This window comes from Hylobates moloch, unplaced genomic scaffold (assembly GCF_009828535.3).
Source record: "Hylobates moloch isolate HMO894 unplaced genomic scaffold, HMol_V3 SCAFFOLD_11, whole genome shotgun sequence".
Taxonomy (NCBI): Eukaryota; Metazoa; Chordata; class Mammalia; order Primates; family Hylobatidae; genus Hylobates; species Hylobates moloch.
In genome coordinates this window covers 14,938,181-14,958,653 of record NW_026652286.1, presented here as the reverse complement: position 1 = coordinate 14,958,653, position 20,473 = coordinate 14,938,181, and the positions used below count along the sequence as shown (strand labels likewise).

The following is a 20,473-nucleotide window of genomic DNA, read 5'->3' as shown; positions in this document are numbered from 1 at the left end:
TACTTTTTCTTAGAGCACGACTGATTTTACTATCATATGGCGATTTAGAAGAAATTTAATGGATTTTTGAGCACATTAAACTGGACCTAAACTAATGTACTCTGAATGGGAAATAAAAATGAAATTGAGACAAAAACATACACAACATATAAATACACCATTAGTTGGAAGAAGGTATTAGTGTTAGTGTATTAGGATAAGGAACATCATCTTTTGGCATGTTTGAGATTACAATATGATCATTAGATGCATTTCAAAATATCTTCTGTGGGCATACTGTGGGGAATTTGCTAGCCTCTGTGACTCCCTTCTACGTTAACAAATCATGCAGAAGTAAGTGAAGTGAGAAAGATCTTTTATCACTCTACTGGATAGAAGGATTTCAAGAAATAGAAGCTCCTTACCACCACTTTAAGCCCCAGATATTCTCTGTCCTTTGTAACTAGCCTCTTCCTCATTCTAGGCATAACTGTGATAATGTCAGTCACCATGTAATTACAATTGGTTCTTTAAATATGATTTGATATATGTGACATAAAACACCTCATAATAACCATTAAAAATCCATTATTTGTAACTTTACATTTAGTTAAATGTCAGTTCTTTATTACTGTTTACTTACTATGTTTTAAACCCCCCACCCCCACCCCAACACACACAAAAGAACAATAGGAGATCTCTGGTAAAGAGCAGTAGAGTCAGTTGATTAGAGTTTCATGAATATCACTTGACCCTCAGCAAGTCACATCACCAGTCAGCCCCAGTTTCCTAATTGCTAGAGCAAAGGAGTTGAACTATATTATCTCAAAAGTCTATTCTAGTTCCTTTCAGTGTATTATTTTAAACATTTCTAAGTGTTACTTATTCTTTCAAGTGCCACTAGACATTTTCTATCTTTGTAGTAGTAATTCTTTTCGGATATTTAATGGAAAGTAGGAAAATATTTTTCAAAAAGCCAGAGAATTGTTTTCCCTATTTTTCCAAAAATGAAAAAAAAAATTTAATGGAAGTTCATATAAAACATTTAAATAGTAAAAAGGTATATAAAGTAGAAAGTGATAGTTCCTAACTTTTCAAAGAGGAATTCACAGTTTGTTATTTATTTTTATTGGATATCCTTCTATGTCAAAACATATATATCCACCTTAATGTTTATGGCAATAGTATTATTATGGTATGCCATAATTATTTGGTTGATCCCTTGTTTATGGACTTTTTGTTGTTTCTACTTACCATAAACAATAACTATAATGAATATCTGGTACAAATATTTTTGTATGCACTTATTTCTATAGAATACATTTCTATAGAACTTTCAGATCACAAGGGTATACCCATTTTTACTTTTGCTATATGTGGCTAAAATGCTGTCCTGAAATGTTAACAGTCTCTTTCTGACAGTACTTTGTTAATTTCTGATCAACTTTTCATGATAAACATGCATCTATTATGATTGGGAATTTGTTCATAGGAAGTCAAAGCTTGAAATGCAAGAGATTTTTAAAGTGAATATATTTTGGTAAAAGAAACTGCAGTTCACTTTTTTTTATATTTATTTATCATGCTAGATGTAGGCAATTTAGCGTTTTTTTTTTTTTTTTTTTTTTTTTCATTTTAATGTTACGTACATTTTAGTTTGTCCATTAGTATTTTGCATTGGGACTTTGGGATAAATTAATCACTAGAGATATGTACATTTTTACTGATTTCTTCATTTTCCTATGACCTTATCAAACTATATATAAATTCTCTTATATAACAATTACAGATATGAATGCTTCATTTTTACTCTATGAAAGCTAGCTAATCCAGGCGTGGTGGCTTGCACCTATAATCCCATCACTTTGGGAGACCAAGATAGGAGGATCACTTGAGCCCAGGAGTTCAAGATAGCCTGAGCAACATTGCAAGACCCCATCTCTACAAAAATTTAAAAATTAGCCAGGTTTGGGGGTATGCGCCTGTAGTCTCAGTTACTTGGGACACTGCGGCTGCAGTGAGCTGTGATCGCAAGACTGCGCTGTAGCCTGGGCAACAGAGTAAGACCCTGTCTCAAAAAAAAAAGAGGATGTGGGGGAAGCTAGCTATTTTGAAATGTAATTTTCAAAATTTACATGCAGAACTAACTGGTCAGGTTTTTCACTCTTAAGACATTTTGATGAGTTGAGGGTTATGTAAGTCATTACTATGAAAACATATATTAAAGTAATTGTGCCATAATTACATAAAAATCTTTGTGCCTTTTCTTCATAGGCATGCATTCCTCAGCAGCAACTGAGCTGTTTGCTACTGGACCTTTGCCAAGCACTGGAACACTTCCACCATCTCTCTCTGCTTATCAGCATCCCACCACCTTCAGCAATAGAAACTTTGCTACCACTTCACCTTTGGTGCTTCAGGATTCAACTTTTAACACTACATCAAATGGAATTTTAAGTCATCATGACCCTTTGCTACAAATCAAGACTTCCCAGGGAACTGTTCCAACTGCTTTGGCATTTGAGCGCCTGGGCAGTTCTGTATTAAGTAACAGCATACCACCTCAGTCTTCAACATACCGCTCAGCTCAAGAGTCTGCACCCCATCTTTTACAACCTCAGTTTAGTTTGTTGCCTTCAGCACTTGGGGGAGCCCAGCAGACTCCTCAAGCCTACAGTTCAACTCTCTTTACTAGTTCTACTGCTTCCATTGAAAGAGCTCTTCTTCGAGAATGTAGTGTTATTAAACACCATCAGCGGCCTTCAGGTACCCAGTCAATTCAGGCACAACTGACTGGTTCACAGCACTCCTTACATAGTTATCTATCAAATTCAAGTGTAGTTAATTTTCAGGAAACAACCAGGCAGTCATCTTTATCCTGTAGCCCAATTGGAGATTCCACTCAGGTGAGCAATGGAGGATTACAACAGAAGACCTCCCAGGTCTCAGTGGAACTTGCTCAGTCTTACTCGTCTGTGATTCCATCATCAGGGTATCCTCCTTCTACTACAAAAGTAAAAAGCTGTTCTACAGAACAACCACTGACATCAACCAAGACCCCTAAACCTCAAAGTATAATTCCTCCTGTGCAAACACTAAGCTATTCCAAACCTTTACATAATCAGAGTTCTGTAATATCGGGCCAAGCACAAATTTATTCTACAGCGCAGCTACCAAGCCTTTTATCAGTGAGTCAGTCCCAAAATTACGGTTTAGTACAGCCACATAATGTGCCATCTATTGTTCATTCACAGGTTTATAGGTCCAGCAAGGTTGAGAAATTGCCACCCTTGTATAAAACATTGACTTTTTCTGGGTCATCTCAGACTATAACTCCTGAAAATCAGACGCTTAATTATTCATCTAATCAGCAAGAGGTATTGTCTTCAGTTACAAATGAGAATTACCCTGCTCAAACAAGAGATCTGTCTTCAGTAAGTCAGTCTCAAAGTTACTCATCTGGTCACTCTCAGGGTTTATCACCAGTTAGCCAGACACAGGTTAGCTATTCATCTCAATCACAAGTTTTGTCAGTTGTTAGTCCTTCAGAAAGCTATGCTTCAGGGGAGTCCCTAACATTAACAGCCCCTTCTCTTTCTTATTCTTCTGCCTCTCGGGCTCAGAATTTGCCAGACTCTAGCCCGACCCAGAATTATATTTCTATGCATTCTTCCCAAAATGTTCAGACTCAAGAGTCATCATCTCCCCAGTCCCAGAAGTTTTTGCCTACTGTCCAGTCATCATCTTTTGCATCCTCTACTCATTGTCAGACATTACAAAATAACATAACTTCCCCTGACCCAAAGTCTTATGCTGAAAGAAAGCTTGACTCAGATGTGTATACATCTTCAAAGCAAGAAGATGGTTTTCCAATGCAAGAGTTACAGGTGTTGCAGCCACAAGCATCTCTTGAGTCATCAACCCAAAGGCTATCTGAGGGAGAAATTAATGCTCGAGAATCAACTTATAAGGTGTCAAAGGCAGATGACAGATATTCTCAGAGTGTAATCAGAAGTAATTCCCGTCTTGAAGATCAAGTTATCGGGGTTGCTCTACAAGCATCAAAAAAAGAAGAAAGTGTTGTTGGTTCAGTGACACAACTTAACCAACAAATTGGCCAAGTCAATAATGCAGCTACCCTTGATCTTAAGAACACAACTAATTTAATACAGACTCCACAAATAAGGTTGAATACTAAAGACTTAAAGCAGCAGCATCCTCTTGTACTTAAGGTGCATGAGTCCAAGGTTCAGGAACAGCACGATCAAATAATTAATGCTTCATCTCAGATTCAAATTCCAAATCATGCTTTAGGGCATGGCCATCAGGCATCTCTTCCTAATACACAGGTCCTTTTAGATTCTGCCTGTGATTTACAAATTCTTCAGCAGTCAATACTGCAGGCAGGTTTAGGTCAAGTAAAGGCATCTTTACAAGCACAGCGTGTTCAGAGCCCTCAACAAATAGTACATCCTTTCCTTCAGATGGAAGGTCATGTTATTCAAAGCAATGGCGATCATTCTCAGCAGCAACTCCATCCTCAAAATTCTGAAGTTATGAAAATGGACCTCTCTGAGTCTTCAAAACCATTACAACAACATCTAACAACAAAGGACCATTTTAGTGAAACAAATCAACATGATTCAAAGAATCAGTTTGTTTCTCTTGGATCAATGTGTTTCCCAGAGGCAGTGCTTCTTAGTGATGAAAGAAATATTTTATCAAATGTAGATGATATCTTAGCAGCTACAGCAGCAGCTTGTGGAGTCACACCTTCTGATTTTTCCAAGTCAACTTCAAATGAAACCATGCAGGCTGTTGAAGATGGTGATTCTAAATCTCATTTTCAGCAGTCATTAGATGTCAGGCATGTGACTTCAGATTTTAACTCTATGACAGCTACAGTAGGAAAGCCACAGAATATAAATGATACTTCCTTAAATGGAAATCAGGTTACTGTGAACCTTTCAGCAGTACCTGCCCTCCAGTCAAAAATGACTCTTGATCAACAGCACATTGAAACACCTGGTCAAAATATACCAACTAAAGTAACTTCAGCAGTGGTTGGACCAAGTCATGAAGTCCAGGAGCAAAGTTCTGGCCCTTTCAAGAAACAGTCTGCTACCAATCTTGAATCTGAAGAAGACAGTGAAGTTCCTGTTGATAGTACATTAAATAATAACAGAAACCAAGAGTTTGTTTCTAGTAGTAGAAGTATAAGTGGAGAGAGTGCTACATCAGAGAGTGAATTTACCTTAGGGGGTGACGACAGTGGTGTGTCAATGAACCCAGCTAGGAGTGCACTTGCACTGTTGGCCATGGCCCAGTCTGGGGATGCAGTCAGTGTCAAGATTGAAGAAGAAAACCAAGATTTAATGCATTTTAACCTTCAAAAGAAAAGAGCTAAAGGAAAAGGGCAAGTTAAAGAGGAAGACAACAGTAATCAGAAACAGCTGAAAAGACCTGCCCAAGGCAAACGCCAGAATCCAAGGGGAACAGATACTTACTTACCATATACTCCTCCTTCCTCAGAAAGCTGCCATGATGGTTATCAGCATCAAGAAAAAATGAGACAGAAGATCAAAGAGGTGGAGGAAAAACAACCAGAAGTCAAAACAGGATTTATTGCTTCTTTCTTAGATTTTCTGAAATCCGGGCCCAAGCAGCAGTTTTCCACTCTTGCTGTACGAATGCCTAACAGGACTAGACGGCCAGGGACCCAGATAGTTCGTACATTTTGTCCCCCACCACTTCCCAAGGCTTCATCTACAACACCCACACCTTTAGTGTCTGAAGCTGGCAGTAACAGTCCATCAGATAAAGTTGATAATGAACTTAAAAACTTGGAACATTTATCTTCATTTTCTTCTGATGAAGATGATCCTGGATGTAATCAAGATGCTTATAAAAGCATCTCTACTCCCTTAACTACTGTGGATGCTACTTCTGATAAAAAGAAGAAAACAGGTAAAGTTTTAAAATTTAGATTCATAATTATTACTTTCTTCTATTCTTTTTCCAGCTATAGCCCACATTTTAAGCTTTTTTCACTTAAAGCAGGTCTGCAAGTACATTTTCAGGACAAAATGTATAGGTAGATATCTTAAGGACTTATTTTTTAAATTTTCCTTGCCTGTAGGAAAGGTCTACTTTTTAGGTTAAGTAGTTCTGTTTTTTCTTGGCTTTTTGCCAAAGGCAGCCTAATCTGTACAGTATGCCATCTAATCTGAGACATCTTGAGGTAATTGAGGCACTGTATTGTGGGCATTGCTGTAGTATAAACCTGGTACATTTTCTTAGTTTGCCAATTTTATCTGAAGATTAACATTTCAGTATTAAATATGGTTATGTTTAAATATGTTGCAATAGTCCAAGTGACAAATGATAGCTTTTTTCAGATGAGGCAACAGGAATGTTATAGAGTTAAAATCTGAACCATTAAATATGGTTATGTGCAGCATGCACATTAATATAATTAAGATAAAACTTAAAAATTTTGTGCTCGCTTCAGATTATATACCCAAATCTTTGGGTATGTGTTTCACTTTACTCTGTGGCTAAGGGAGCTTTAGAGGACTTTTTTTTTTTTATTATACTTTAAGTTTTAGGGTACATGTGCACAACGTGCAGGTTAGTTACATATGTATACATGTGCCATGTTGGTGTGCTGTACCCATTAACTCGTCATTTAGCATTAGGTATATCTCCTAATGCCATCCCTCCCCCCTCCCCCCACCCCACAGCAGGCCCTGGTGTGTGATGTTCCCCTTCCTGTGCCCATGTGTTCTCATTGTTCAATTCCCACCTATGAGTGAGAACACACGGTGTTTGGTTTTTTGTCCTTGCGATGGTTTGCTGAGAATCATGGTTTCCAGCTTCATCCATGTCCCTACAAAGGACATGAACTCATCCTTTTTTATGGCTGCATAGTATTCTATGGTGTATATGTGCCACATTTTCTTAATCCAGTCTATCATTTTTGGACATTTGGCATATTTTAAGAAGCATTGACTTACATATAACAATTAGCAGTAAGTATGGAATTTTCTATTGTAAGAAACATGCCAAGGAAAAATTTATTTGTAACAATAATATAACTACCACCTCTGTGCCAGGAACTAGTAGCAATGTTGTGAGATACACATTGTTATCTCCGATATACAGATGATATAACTGAGAATAAATGAATTATGTGGGCCCATACCTCTAGTAAGTGACAGAGCTGGAATCTGAACCCAGGTTTTTCTGGTTCTAGAGCCTACATTCTTTCTCAGCTCTTTAGGATAAATAGGGTGGTGCTTTAAGACTTAAACCTTGTTTTGTAACATACTTCCCAGCCTCTCTCTGGACTTGACTACCTTTAACTACTAAAGTGTTACGTGACAACTGGTATCCAAATAATCTGTTAGCATAAATATCTGATAATACATTTCTAAAGAATTCTCATTTCATTACACAGGGAAATTAACATGATAGAAAGTCAGTCTTAGATTCAAAGACATTACCATGGATGTGTCTAATCCTAATATGGTTTTGTAACGTCTCACTCAGTTTAGAGTGCTTTAAAATCGCTATTATATTCGCTCTTACATTCCCAGAATAAACCTTTTGAAATCTCTGTTCTAAAACGTGAGTCTAAAACTAGTTTCTTCCAGACATATGTTATCTCATTTTTAGTTAAAATCGTCATCATAAACCCAATCCTTACTATTAGGTTTTTGAAGTTCTCATCACCATCCCTGTTGCCTCATCTGAAAAAAGCTATCATTTGTCACTTGGACTATTGCAACTGATTACTCATTACAGACTTTTTTTTCTTTTTTTATTATTTTAAGAGACAGAGTCTTGCTCTGTCACCCAGGCTGGAGTACAGTGGTGTGATCTTGGCACATTGAAGCCTCAAATTCCTGGGCCCAGGCAATCTTCCTCCCTCAGCCTCCTGAGCAACTGGGACTATAGGCACATGCCACCATGCCTGGCTAATTTTTTTTTAATCTGTTGTAGAGATGGGATGTTGCTGTATTGCCCAGGCTGGTCTTGAACTCCTGGCCTCAAGCAGTCCTCCCACCTTGGCCTCCCAAAGTGCTGGGATTATGGGCATGAGCCACTGTGCCTGGCCTAGAATTTTTTCTCACCAGTCTCTATGCCAGTCCATCCTCCACATTGTCAACAGATTCATCTTTATAAAAAAGGAAAGCTGATTGTTACTTCTATTTCAAAACACCTCTGTGCTTCATGGGAAAAATAAAGATTATATGTAAAAATTCCTTTTTCCATGTTTTACTCTCTTTCCACTGTCCCACTGCTGTGACAATTGAATTTTTCACTGTTTCTTGGATGTCTGTCCCCCTTCCACAGTTGTGAACCTCTGAACACATTTTTCTCTGTGTAGACTACTCTCTTCTCCAGTTTTTAGTCTAGAAGATACTTATTGATCTTTAAAGACTATTTTCAAAGTCATGTTGTAGACATTATTCCAGACAGAAATAGTGCTCCTATCCTTTGAATTCCCACAGCCGTTAAATGTCAATGAAAGCATTTACTTTTGTGTTTTAATGTGTTCATTTACATTTGTATATTTCATTAGAAAGTGAGTTCCTTCAAGCTAGTGAAGGGTTATGGTTGAGAATTTAGGCTTTAGAGTTAAATCACCTTGGGTTCAAATTCTAGAATCATAGCTCTGTGACTTTAGGGCATGTTCCTTATCTGTAAAATGGGACATGGTGATACAGTCAGTATATAGTAACCTCTCAGGTTTTTGAGAGGACTCAGGGACATAGAGAACGTCAGGCACAACCTGAGTCATTAACTGTAGTTATTATACTGCATTCATCTTTGTATTTGCAAGACCTGAAGTGTAGCAGGTACTTAAATAATGAGTGAGGCTATGTAAAAGAAAAGTAGAACATTGAGATGATCATGAGTTAAAGTTAAGTAGCCAGGTTTTGATTTTAATTTTGTGAGTAGAATTCTGACTTTTGCACATAGGTTGCACAATCCCAAACAGTTTAAATGAAGTCACAGAGATATATGATGAGCCTGTGGTACTCCATATTCCACAGTTCCATGGTAAATAACTTAAAAGTGAGTATATCTTCCACTGATGCTAGTTTCCAAATACTTGTAATATTTTCTGGAACATAGGCTTGCTGTTAGTTTTTTGTGGACTGCTGTAGCCATTCTGAGCATATGAAGATGTCTTTAGTTGCAGCTGTTTCCTCCTGTTTTTTTACTTTAAATTATTCAGATGCCTAGAGGGCATATTCCTTGCTCTAAAATAATAAAGTTTTCTAGTAAAGTTTGTGATAAAATAATTATAAAGTAAGAATTATTTACATATTTACTTGCAATATAGGAGTTGGATTAAGAAAAAAAGAAAAAACTAATGGAACTGTATCTTGTATCAACATAAACTAAATCCTGGGCTCTTTTAGGCAAGATGGTACACAGTTGTCTAACACTCTGAATTCTATATTTGCATTAAAAAGACCAATGGAATATAAAAACCCATCCCTAGTTTTGAATCCTGAAACTAGGGATGGATGCTATTTTCACCATTCCTTACTCCTTTCAGATTGAATTAAAGTGTAGTATAAAACTAGTTTTTGCATTACTAAATGTTTTTGAATCTGTATCAAGTGATTTACTATTATCAAGTCAGTGGAAGTAGAATGTTAGAGCTATACAGTCTAGTTACAATTTGATTTCATTCAAAGTGACTGGTATATTTTTTCAAAATGAAGGCCAAACTGATGAACAGCACTCAGCCCCTATTTCTTAGGCAGCCATGGGTATGCAGAACAAACTGTTAAGGACACAAGTGACAAGCACCCAGATCTCAAGAATGTAATGAAACCAAAATTGGTGTTTCCCTTCAGTTTTGTTTGCATCTCTGGATAAAATGGACTTGGCTGAAATGTGTTGAAAGCTTAAAAAAAAATATGTAATACCACCGTCAGTTTTCTGGGCTCCTTGAAGATCTTTTAAAACTTAAAATTTGGGTTTTAATTTTTTTTTAAGGTTTGTTTTAGTTCTTTGTCTCTGAAATTTATTTGTCATTATGGGATGTTCTGGGTCTTTGTATATTGAGTAATTTTGGATTTTATCTTGGACATTTTGAGTATTGTATTATAAAACTCTAGGTTCTATTAACATCCTCTGGAGAATATTGATTTATTTTGTTCTGTTTTAGCAGGCAGTCAGACCATAAGCTCTGTCTTACTTTCTGTGAATGGTGTTTCCAGTGTCAGTTCTGTTTTCAAGGCTTTTGCTTTGCTGCTGTAGGTCTGTCTTAGCAGTTAGCCTAGAACTTGGATGGGTGGTAGACTGTGTTGTAGTTCAGATCTCAAAGCCTTTCTTTTGCTAGTTTTGGTCTGTCTTATACTTGTGCATCCTAGGTATGAAACTCTGATTTGTGTGGGTCCATACATAGAATGGGAGGATCCCATTCTCCAGCTCCCTTTTCCCTGGGATTTTCCCCACACTGTCCAGATCCCAGGGTCCTTTTTCCTTGTCTGTTGCCTAGAAGACTGAGATTTTTTTTCTTTTTCTTTCTTTTTTTTTTCTTTGAGATTTATCTTCCCATGCCTTGACATAATTCTCTGCAACTGGGACTGCCCTTGGGGCAATGCAGTGAAAGAAATGAAGGAACAGGGATTCTCCCTATTCTCTTGATGCCTTAGGGGCCTTGTTTCTAGGTTCCTTTTGCCAACAAGACAAGTGTTCTGTTAGGATTTTAGATTTCTGTTTTCATTATTACTGCATTTCAGCTCTGTGACTTGGGCCTCTCTCTAGACAGAGTTGGGAACAAAAAAGAGAAAAAAGAAACAGATTTTCCCCTTACTGTTAGCCTTGCACAAGGCTTCTTTACCCATTCCTCTGGCCAGAAAGGTAGGGTTTTTCAGAAGTTTTGTTGCTCTTGTGTTGTATAGTTTTGCTTAGGGACTATCATGATCCCCGCTTGGTCATGACAGATTATTTTAATCTGTTGAAAGATTTAACTTGCTAGTATTTTATTTGAGATTTTTACACTTAGATTCATAAGTTAGATTAGCTTATAGTATTTTTTGTCTTAATCTGACTTACTTTTGTATTCAGGATTATGTTGGTCAGACAAATTAAACTGGAAAAATTTTTCTGTTCATCTAAGCTTTGAAAGTTTATCATACATAATAGGGATTTGATAAAACTTTCTAAGAATAGATCTAACTAACTATCTTTCCAGTTTTTCTTGAGGTCGTTTGGTCTGTCTAGGTCAATTTAAGAAAGTTACACTTTCTAGGAAAATCACTCATTTAGATTGTAAACTTTGTTGTAAAGTTGTCCATAGTAATCCCTAAGTTTTAGTCTCTTCTACCTCTGTAGTTATACCCTCTTTCTTCCTTTAAATGATTATTTGCATTTTTTCCTTGTCAGTCTGTGAAAGGTTTTTGCCTAATAAATGGTTCTTTTTAAAGAGCCAAACTACTTTTATTTTTTCGCTCCTGTTATTTTTTACTCTTTTTTTTCTTAATGTCTGGTTTTATCTTAATTCTTTTGCCCTGTATTCCTTGGGTATAATTTGATAATCTCTTTCTGGCTTCTTGAGTTTAATACGTAGTTTATTTTTGTATTTTCTGTCTAATGAATGGCATTTAAGCTGTCAGTTTTCTTGTTTGCACCACACTTTGACCATATCTCATGGTTTCAGTTTATAATGCTCTCACTTTCTTTTCGAACTGGTTTATTATTTCAGTTTTGATTTCCTTTTTAGCCCAGGATTTTTGAAGAAAGGTCAGGGGTTGTCTGTTTCCTAGTAGTTTTTGTTTTAATTATTAATTTGACTCTTCTGTATTGTGTTCAGGGAATATGTTCACATTTTGAAATTTATGGAAATTTTGTTAGTAGTTTGGTAAATGGTCCATTTTTATAGATATTCCAGTTTTTATAAATACTAAATACTAATAGATTTCATTAATAGTGTTCAAATCCTTTATATCTTTTTTATTTAATAAATGATATTAGGTTATTTAAGAAAATGTTTACATATGTGTATATTTTGGAGATAAATGATGTGTGGAATTTGGCTTAAAATAGCCCAGCAAATATAAAAGGGAGTGATGGATAGATTAAACAGATGAACCAAAATGTTTGTGCTTGTTACAGCTGGGTTATAGTAGGGTTTGTATTCTCTACTTTTGTGTAGTCTAAAATTTTATAATAATAAAAAGTTTTAAAACTCCTCTCTACCCTTATTTATTTTTAGATTGCTTGATCTATTGATTCCTGAGAAAGGTGTGTTAAAGTTTCCCATTATGTTATATTATTTTTCTAATACTGTTTACTTGATATTTTGAACCCATGTAATTCAGTGCATAAAATTTTACTACAGTTAAATTTCCTTTTATCATAATAAAATCTCTCTTTTTCCCACTTAATGATTTCTGTTTTTAATATTGTCATACTAATGTTGTTATTAACATTTTTTTAGTACTTTTCCATATCTACGTTTTCTTTTGGAACATTTTTTCTTGTGAAATACAACTCACATATGAAAATTAAACATGCATAAAGAAAAATACAAAACAAAACTTCCACAGATTTGAAAATTCAGACATTATTCAAGCTGTATTCCCTGGGTACAGTGCAGCCATTTCTAGAAAGAAAAAAGAAAGGAACAAAGAAAAACTCACCCTTCCAAATAACTCTTGGCTTAAAAAGGAAACCAAAACTGAAATGACAAACTAATTGGAATGGACAGTGGAGCATTGTATACTGAAACTAATAGGATGTGGCCAGAGTGTGGTGTGAAGAAGCAAATTTATAGTGTTAAATGTCATTCATTGGAAAGCAAGAAAGTATCGAAATTAATTGAGTATTAAATTAAACCCACTCTTAACCTCTAGAGCAAATCACTAACTGACTTGGATGGTAATCACTTCCTTACTTTTCTTAATTTTACCATCTATGTATGCATCTCTAAAGACTATACTTTTTAGCTGGGGAAACATAGTGAGAGCCTGTCTCTACAGAAAACAAAAAAACAGTTAGGTGGGCATGTTGGCATATGCCTGTCGTCCTAGCTAATGGGGAGCCTGAGGCAGGAGTATCGCATGAGCCCAGGAGTTTGAGGGGGCAGTGAGTTGGGATCACACCATTGCACTCCAGCCTGGGTGACAGAGCTAGATGCTATCTGTTAAAAAAACAAAACAAAACTATTGTTTGGTTTGCTTTAAAACTTCCTGTAAAGGGCATATAAATAAAGTATTGATGAACTTTCCCTCTACTAGAAGTTATACATTCTTTTTTTAAAAAAGTTTGCTTTTTTCATAGAAATTTTCAAACATATACAAAAGTACAGAGATTGGCATAATGAAACCCAATTCTGGGGACATCATCCATTTCAATAATCATTGTGTGGTCTGTCTTGCTTTATTCATACCTTTTTCTAGGTGCCCACCCCCTGATTATTTTGGTGAAATATTTCTGTTCTTTTCCTGGTTACAATAGAAATTACAACATGCACTTTTAGCTTCTCCAAATCTGTCAATATCTTCCTTTTTCTGGATAATACAGATTTTTGAACACTGGAGCTCCATTTAATCCCCTTCTGACGTAAATGTTATTGTTACTACATATTTAATTCTATCATTATTAATAGTCTTTTAAATAGTCATTTGTTTACATTCACTTATATATTTCCCAATTTACCCTTCATTCTTTCTTGTACCTCATAGCTTCTCCTTGGGATTATCTGACTAAAGCAGACTAAATACTAAAATACCTTTAGTATTTCCTTTTCTCAGAGTCTGCTGCAGCATCTCTGTTTTCGTTCACAGATAACTATGTGACTTGTTTTGCCATATAACTTAGAAAGTATTTGCAGAAGTCAGTGACATTGCTATAACAAAGTCACTTTTATTCCTTAATTTATCCATTATTTATATGAACATGGTTTCTCAGTTTTTATATCAATAAAAGTGAAGGACAAATAAAATTGGTTGTAAAATCTGTCTCAATAAGTACTATCCATGGATCCATGTGTGAATAATTTTTAAGTGCCATGTCCAAGAGAAGCATGATTTTTACATTTAATACTTGTCAAAATGTGAAAAGATATTAATTTGGATCAACTATGCAATTGTATAATGTTAGAAATGTTTAACATTTTGAGCCTTCAGTTACAAGACAAATCAGTTTCCACTTACATACATATTTTTGTGACAGAAAAGTATGACAGTGTAACTATAGCATTATAGAAAAATGTTAGGATAAAATAACATAGTATGGGCTCCTAACATGATTAGAATATTCATCTGTATTTCCTCAACAGGCCTTTTCCCTTGAGTGGGAAATGTATAAATATATGAGGATAGCTTTAATTTGGGACAAGAACAGGTAGGCTGGCTGGTAGCAATAAGGAGGTCTTTACTCTATTTGTCAAGCACTTTAGTTCATGGATTTCCCCTGCCAGTCTGCATTTCCATTTTTTCTGTGTTGGAAGTCTCGATTTGCCTCAGGCCCTGCTTTGGTTTTCTCTTAGCTCCTCCACCACTCTAGGCAAGTAGAATTCACTTTCTTCAGAGTACAGCTTTTGCATTTTAGCCTATGGTCAAACACCCCTTCTGCCTACAGCTCAGTACAATTAAGGGGATCACTGGCCTTCCCATTTTTTTTTTCTTTTTTTGAGAGGGAGTCTTGCTCTGTCACCCAGGCCGGAGTGCAGTGGTGCGATCTCGGCTCACTGCAACCTCCGCCTCCCAGGTTCAAGCAATTCTCCTGCCTCAGCCTCCCGAGTAGCTGAGATTACAGGCCCCTGCCATCACACCTGGCTAATTTTTGTATTTTAGTAGACACGGGGTTTTACCATGCTGGCCAGGCTGGTCTCAAACTCCTAACCTCAAGTGATCCGCCCACCTAGGCCTCCCAAAGTGCTGGGATTACAGGCCTGAGCCACTGTGCCCGGCCTGGCTTTCCCATTTTTACTTACTTATTGTTGTATATGTGATTATTTTAGTTCATCAGTATTATTCAGACTTACCACTGGAATTTCACATGTTATTTATATTTGTTCCTCAGCCCAAAGTTCCTCTATCAGCTCTGGTATTTGAAGTATTTTTTAATAGTTTTACTGAATTATAATTCATATACAATAACATCCACCCAGTTAAAGTATACAGTTCAGTGGTTCATAGACTTGTGCAGCATTTGCATCATTCAAAGAGAAACCCTGTATCCATTAAGGAGTCCATTCCCATACCCACACGCAGCTATAGGCAACCACAAATCTTTCTCTCTCTGTAGATTTGCCTATTTGGGATGTTTCATGTAAAGGGAATCCTATAATAAGTGACCTTCTGTAACTGGCTTCTTTCATTTAGCATAATGTTTTCAGGGTTTATCTATGTTGTAGCATGTATCAGTATCTGATTCCTTTTTATTCCCTAATAATATGGATATACCACATTTTGTATATTCAGTTATCCATTGATAGAGTTTTTGGCTATTATGAATAAGTCTGTAAACATTCATTTACAAATTTTTCTATGGATGTTTATTATCTCTATGGTACACATACAGAAGTGGAATTCCTCAATCATATATCTGCATGGTTAATAGAGGAATGGCCAAACTATTTTCCAATGTGGCTGTACCATTTTACATTTTCATCAGTGATGTATAAGGATTCCATTCATTCCACTTTCTTGCTAACATTTGCTCATGTCCATATTTTTAATTATAACCATTCTAGTAGGATGGTTAACTATTCTTTCTCTATTGAATGGTTCTGGCACCTTTTTTGAAAATCATTTGCTTATAAGTATAGGAGTTTCTTTCTGAACTTTCATTCTATTCCATTGATTTGTATCTATGTATGTCTGTGTCAGTATCACGGTCTGTATTTCTATAGCTTTATAGTAAGTTTTGAAATTGAGAAATGTCAGTCTGCCAACTTTGTTCTTTTTTCAAGATCATTTTGGCTATTCTGGGTCCCTTTCACTTCCATATGAATTTTAGGAACAATTTGTCAATTTTTGTAAAAAATGAAGCTCGGATTTTTATAGGAATTGGGTTGATTGCATAGGTCAGTTTGGGGAACACTGCCATCTTAACAGTGTTGCGTCTTCTCATCCATGAACATGGGATGTTTTTCCAGTTATATAGATCTTCTATGATTTCTTTGAACAGTGTTTTTATAGTTTTTACAATGTAAGTTTTGCAGTTCTTTTGTGAAATTTATTCCTAAATATTACTTTTGATGCTATTGGAAATGGAATTGTGTTCTTAATTTTATTTTTGGGCTGTTCACTGCAAATGTATAGAAATACATGTGATTTTTATATATTGGTCTTGTACCCTGCAATCTTGCTGAACTCATTTTTTAGTTCTAATAGTTTTTCAGTACATTCCTTGGGATTTTTTTTTTTTTTTTTTTTTGAGACGGAATTTCACTCTTGTTGCCCAGGATGGAATGTAGCGGTGAGATCGTGGCTCACTGCAACCTCCAACTCCCAGATTCAAGCAATTCTCCTGCCTCAGCCTCCCAAGTTGCTGGGATTGCAGGTGTGTGCCACCATGCCTGGCTAATTTTTTTGTATTTTTAGTAGAGACGGGGTTTCACCATGTTGGCCAGGCTGGTCTCGAACCCCTGACCTCAGGTCATCTGCCCGCCTCGGCCTCCCAAAGTGCTGGGATTACAGGCGTGAGCCACCGCGCCCAGGCCTTGGGATTTTCTATATACAAGATCATGTCATCTGCAAATATAGCTTTGCTTCTTCAGCTATCCTTCTTAGGAGGAAAGCATAGAGTTTTCACCACTAAGTATGATGTTAGTTACTGATTTTTTCTAAATGTCCTCTGTAAAGTTGAGGAGGTTCTCAGGTTGTTGAATGCTTTTATCATAAAAGGGCATTACATTTTGTCAGATGCTTTTTCTTCACCTGTTGAGATGATCCTGTGCTCCTATGCTGTTTTCTATTAACATAGTGTATTACATTGATTTTCAGGTGTTAAACTAACTTTGCATTCCTAAGATAAATCCCACGTGGTCATATTGTATGATTCTTTTTGTATGTTGGTGGATTTGCTAGTATTTCATTGTGGGTTTTTGTATTTATATACTAAGGGATATTAGTCTATAGTTTTCTCATGCTGTTTTTGTCTGGTTTTGGTATTGGAATAATACTGGCCTCATAGAATGAGTTGGGAAGTGTTTCCTCCTATTGTTTGGAGTTTATAAAAAGATTGATATCTTCTTTAATTGTTGATAAAATTATCCAGTGAAGCCATATGGGCCTCTGCTTTTCTTTGTGGGATGTTTTAAAATTATTATTATTTTTTTTTACTTTGTATTGGGGTATTCAGATTTTCTATTTCTTCCCGAGTCTTTTTTTTCTTGAGACAGAGTCTCTTTTGCCCATGCTGTAGTGCAGTGGCACAGTCTTGGCTCACTGCAACATCTGCCTCCCGGGTTCAAGCGATTCTCCTGCCTCACCCTCCTGAGTAGCGGGGATTAAAGGTGCGCACCACCACGCCCAGCTAATTTTTGTATTTTTAGTAGAGACAGGGTTTCACCATGTTGGTCAGGCTGGTCTCAAACTCCTGACCTCGTGATCTGCCCACCTTGGCCTCCCAAAGTGCTGGGATTACAGGTGTAAGCCACCGTGCCTGGCCCCAATCTTTTTTAGTAGTTTGTGTCTTTCTAGGAATTTGTCCATTTCATCTAAGTTATTTAATTTGTTGGCATACAGTTTTTCATAGTATTACTTTATAATCATTTTAATTTTGATAGCTTCTAGTGCTGTTTCAGAATGTTTTGGGGTTTTTTTTTTTCCCCACATGTTTTTGGTTTTTCATCTTCTATGAAGAGTCACAGTTTTGGTTGGCCGACCCTTCCTTATCTTCTATCACTTTCATGTCTTTATTTTTATTATTATTATTATTTTTTAAGTAGGGTCTTGTTCTGTCACCCAAACTGGAGTGCAGTGGCACCATCATAGCTCACTGTAACCCTTGAACTCCTGGGCCCAAGCAATTTTCGCATCTCATCCTCCTGATTAGCTGAGACTGCAGGCACACAACACTATGCTTGGCTAATTTTTTATCTTTTTTAATAGGTCTGGGACTACAGGTGTGAGCCACTGTACCCAGCCTCTTCTTTTAAAAGTAATTTTGCTCTACTTACATGGAATTGGCAGCGGGAGGATAGGTAGATAGTTGCAGGTTTGCAGTCTACTTGTCATCCAGACTTAATTCTCACGTCTTTGATTCTTGGAAATTAACATCTATTGTCTAATTTCTTCCTGTGGTTTTGTTTCAACCAGTTTGATTACAAAATAATCAAGTCTTTCTTTTTAAACTGTTTTGAGTTTTACACAAAACAAGTGTTTAAATATTTGTAATACTGATTTACATTTGCTTGGTTTTGCTTCAGAAGCCCTACAGGTGGCAACTACTAGCCCAACTGCCAATACTACTGGTACTGCTACTACTTCCTCGACCACTGTGGGTGCAGTTAAGCAAGAACCTCTCCACTCTACTTCATATGCAGTAAATATTCTGGAAAATATAAGCTCTTCAGAATCCTCAAAGCCCATTGAACTTGATGGTCTTTCTTCAGACCAGTTTGCAAAAGGACAGGACACTGTTGCCATAGAAGGTTTTACAGATGAGGAGAACACAGAAAGCGGAGGAGAAGGCCAATACAGAGAGCGTGATGAATTTGTGGTAAAGATAGAAGACATAGAGACTTTTAAGGTGATGTCAGTGTTCACCAGCGTCAAGGTCATAATTTAGTTGGTGTGCCTGTGATAGCCTTCGTTATGATTTCAATAGCATGCATCTGCTTTGAATTATGGAAAGTTTTATGCGTTATAAGTGTTTGATAAAATCAAAATATTAAGAGTAGATGTCAGATATCATTGAATTTTAACTTTAACTTAGTTGTATGTATTTCTGTATAAATGTAGTCAGTTTCATTTCAGTATTAGTAATTACAGTAGTTTTAAAATGTTGACTTTTTTCAAGGTTCCCAATTCATTATTAGTAGTTTGGAGAAAATCGTTGTTTATATAATTTAAAAGTTTAAACAAAAATAACAGAGGACTATCACATAAAAGTAGAATTAGATTTAATTTCATAATTTCAAGTTGTATAACCATAAGAGAATGTAATAATTTTATGTAAGAAAGTTTTAGCTGTGTTTAAAATAACATATTTTGGGGTTTCTGTTTGCTTGCTTTGCTTTTGCCTTTTTATGTATTTTTTTAAATAGAGATGGGACCATGCTATGTTGACCTGGCTGGTCTCAAAACTCTTGGCCTCAAGCAGTCCTCCCATCTTGGCCTCCCAAAGTGCTGGGATTACAGGCATGAGCCACTGCATGCAGCCACTTTTGCCTTTTTAAAAAACAATGGAATGACATTAAAAAGTGCAGTGAAGAATATAACATTCAAGTGTCTGTATTCTCACTATTCACAATTAACTACTTTTAATATTTTAACGTATTTGTTTATGGTCTTTTAAGATATGTATATATACATAGTTATAAAATTATATATGTAACATAGGACAGTGTCATTAGCAGAAAACTTTCCAATAGTTTTAGCTGCACAAATGGGTAATGGGCTACTTTGTGTGCTAATGAACTCCCTATTTCTGGAATAATTTAAACAGAGACTGAATAACCTAACCAGCTTATAAGAATTATTGCAGAATATCAGACAGAGAGGTAAGATAAAAGGTTGAGCTAGGGTAGGCCTTTCAGATTCCTTTCATCTCTAATATTCTAAGATCTAAAATATGTTGCTGTGTTTTGTAAGTATCCTTAATTCTGGTTATTACAGGAGGCTTTAAAAACAGGAAAAGAACCTCCAGCTATTTGGAAAGTACAGAAAGCTTTATTACAGAAATTTGTTCCTGAAATTCGAGATGGTCAAAGAGAATTTGCTGCTACAAATAGTGTAAGTAAAATGCATGTTTACATTAGCCTTATTTTGACAGTGGTCCTGAAAAAAACAATGATTTAAATTTAGATGTATTTTATATTGAATATTTTTGATATAAAATAGCATATAATTTGAACTAGAATGTTGATGCTCTTTGATAGTCTAATATAAAAATAAAGTCATTTGTTAAATATCAGCTATTTAAAATTAAATGATCTTGTACTATTGTTTAACTTTTTTTTTTTAATAAAGGAAAGGGATTAATGTTAGCCTATGAAGAGTTCAGATGGACTCAGAGGCTCCTTTATATTGATTATTCTACTAGTCAAATATCCTGATTTACCAGAAGACTGATGGAAGTTATTCTGCCATACTTAATGTAGCTGGAAGTAAGAATATGCCAAATGAGATTGCTTGTACAGATGAAATCAGTAATGAGCCTGGGATCAGTTTTTTAGAGGGTAAAATTAGCCTGGCCAGAGCTGCATTTTAGAAAACTTGAAGGTTGGCTATGGGATAGTCAATCGAACCAACAAAGTAGCATTTATATATAGATTGTACAATTACGT

General features: G+C 36.0%; 1 protein-coding gene across 3 annotated transcripts in view; it reads left to right on the top strand.

Annotated features, from left to right (window-relative positions):
* Positions 1-20,473, top strand: part of QSER1 (glutamine and serine rich 1) — an 81,182-nt gene that overhangs the window by 36,569 nt on the left and 24,140 nt on the right. For all 3 annotated transcript variants that reach the window (XM_058446277.1, XM_032166322.2, XM_058446278.1), the window contains exons 4-6: positions 2,254-5,946; positions 18,392-18,714; positions 19,803-19,919. In XM_058446277.1, coding sequence (XP_058302260.1) covers positions 2,254-5,946; positions 18,392-18,714; positions 19,803-19,919 — 4,133 coding nt within the window. The remainder of the gene's footprint in view (positions 1-2,253; positions 5,947-18,391; positions 18,715-19,802; positions 19,920-20,473) is intronic.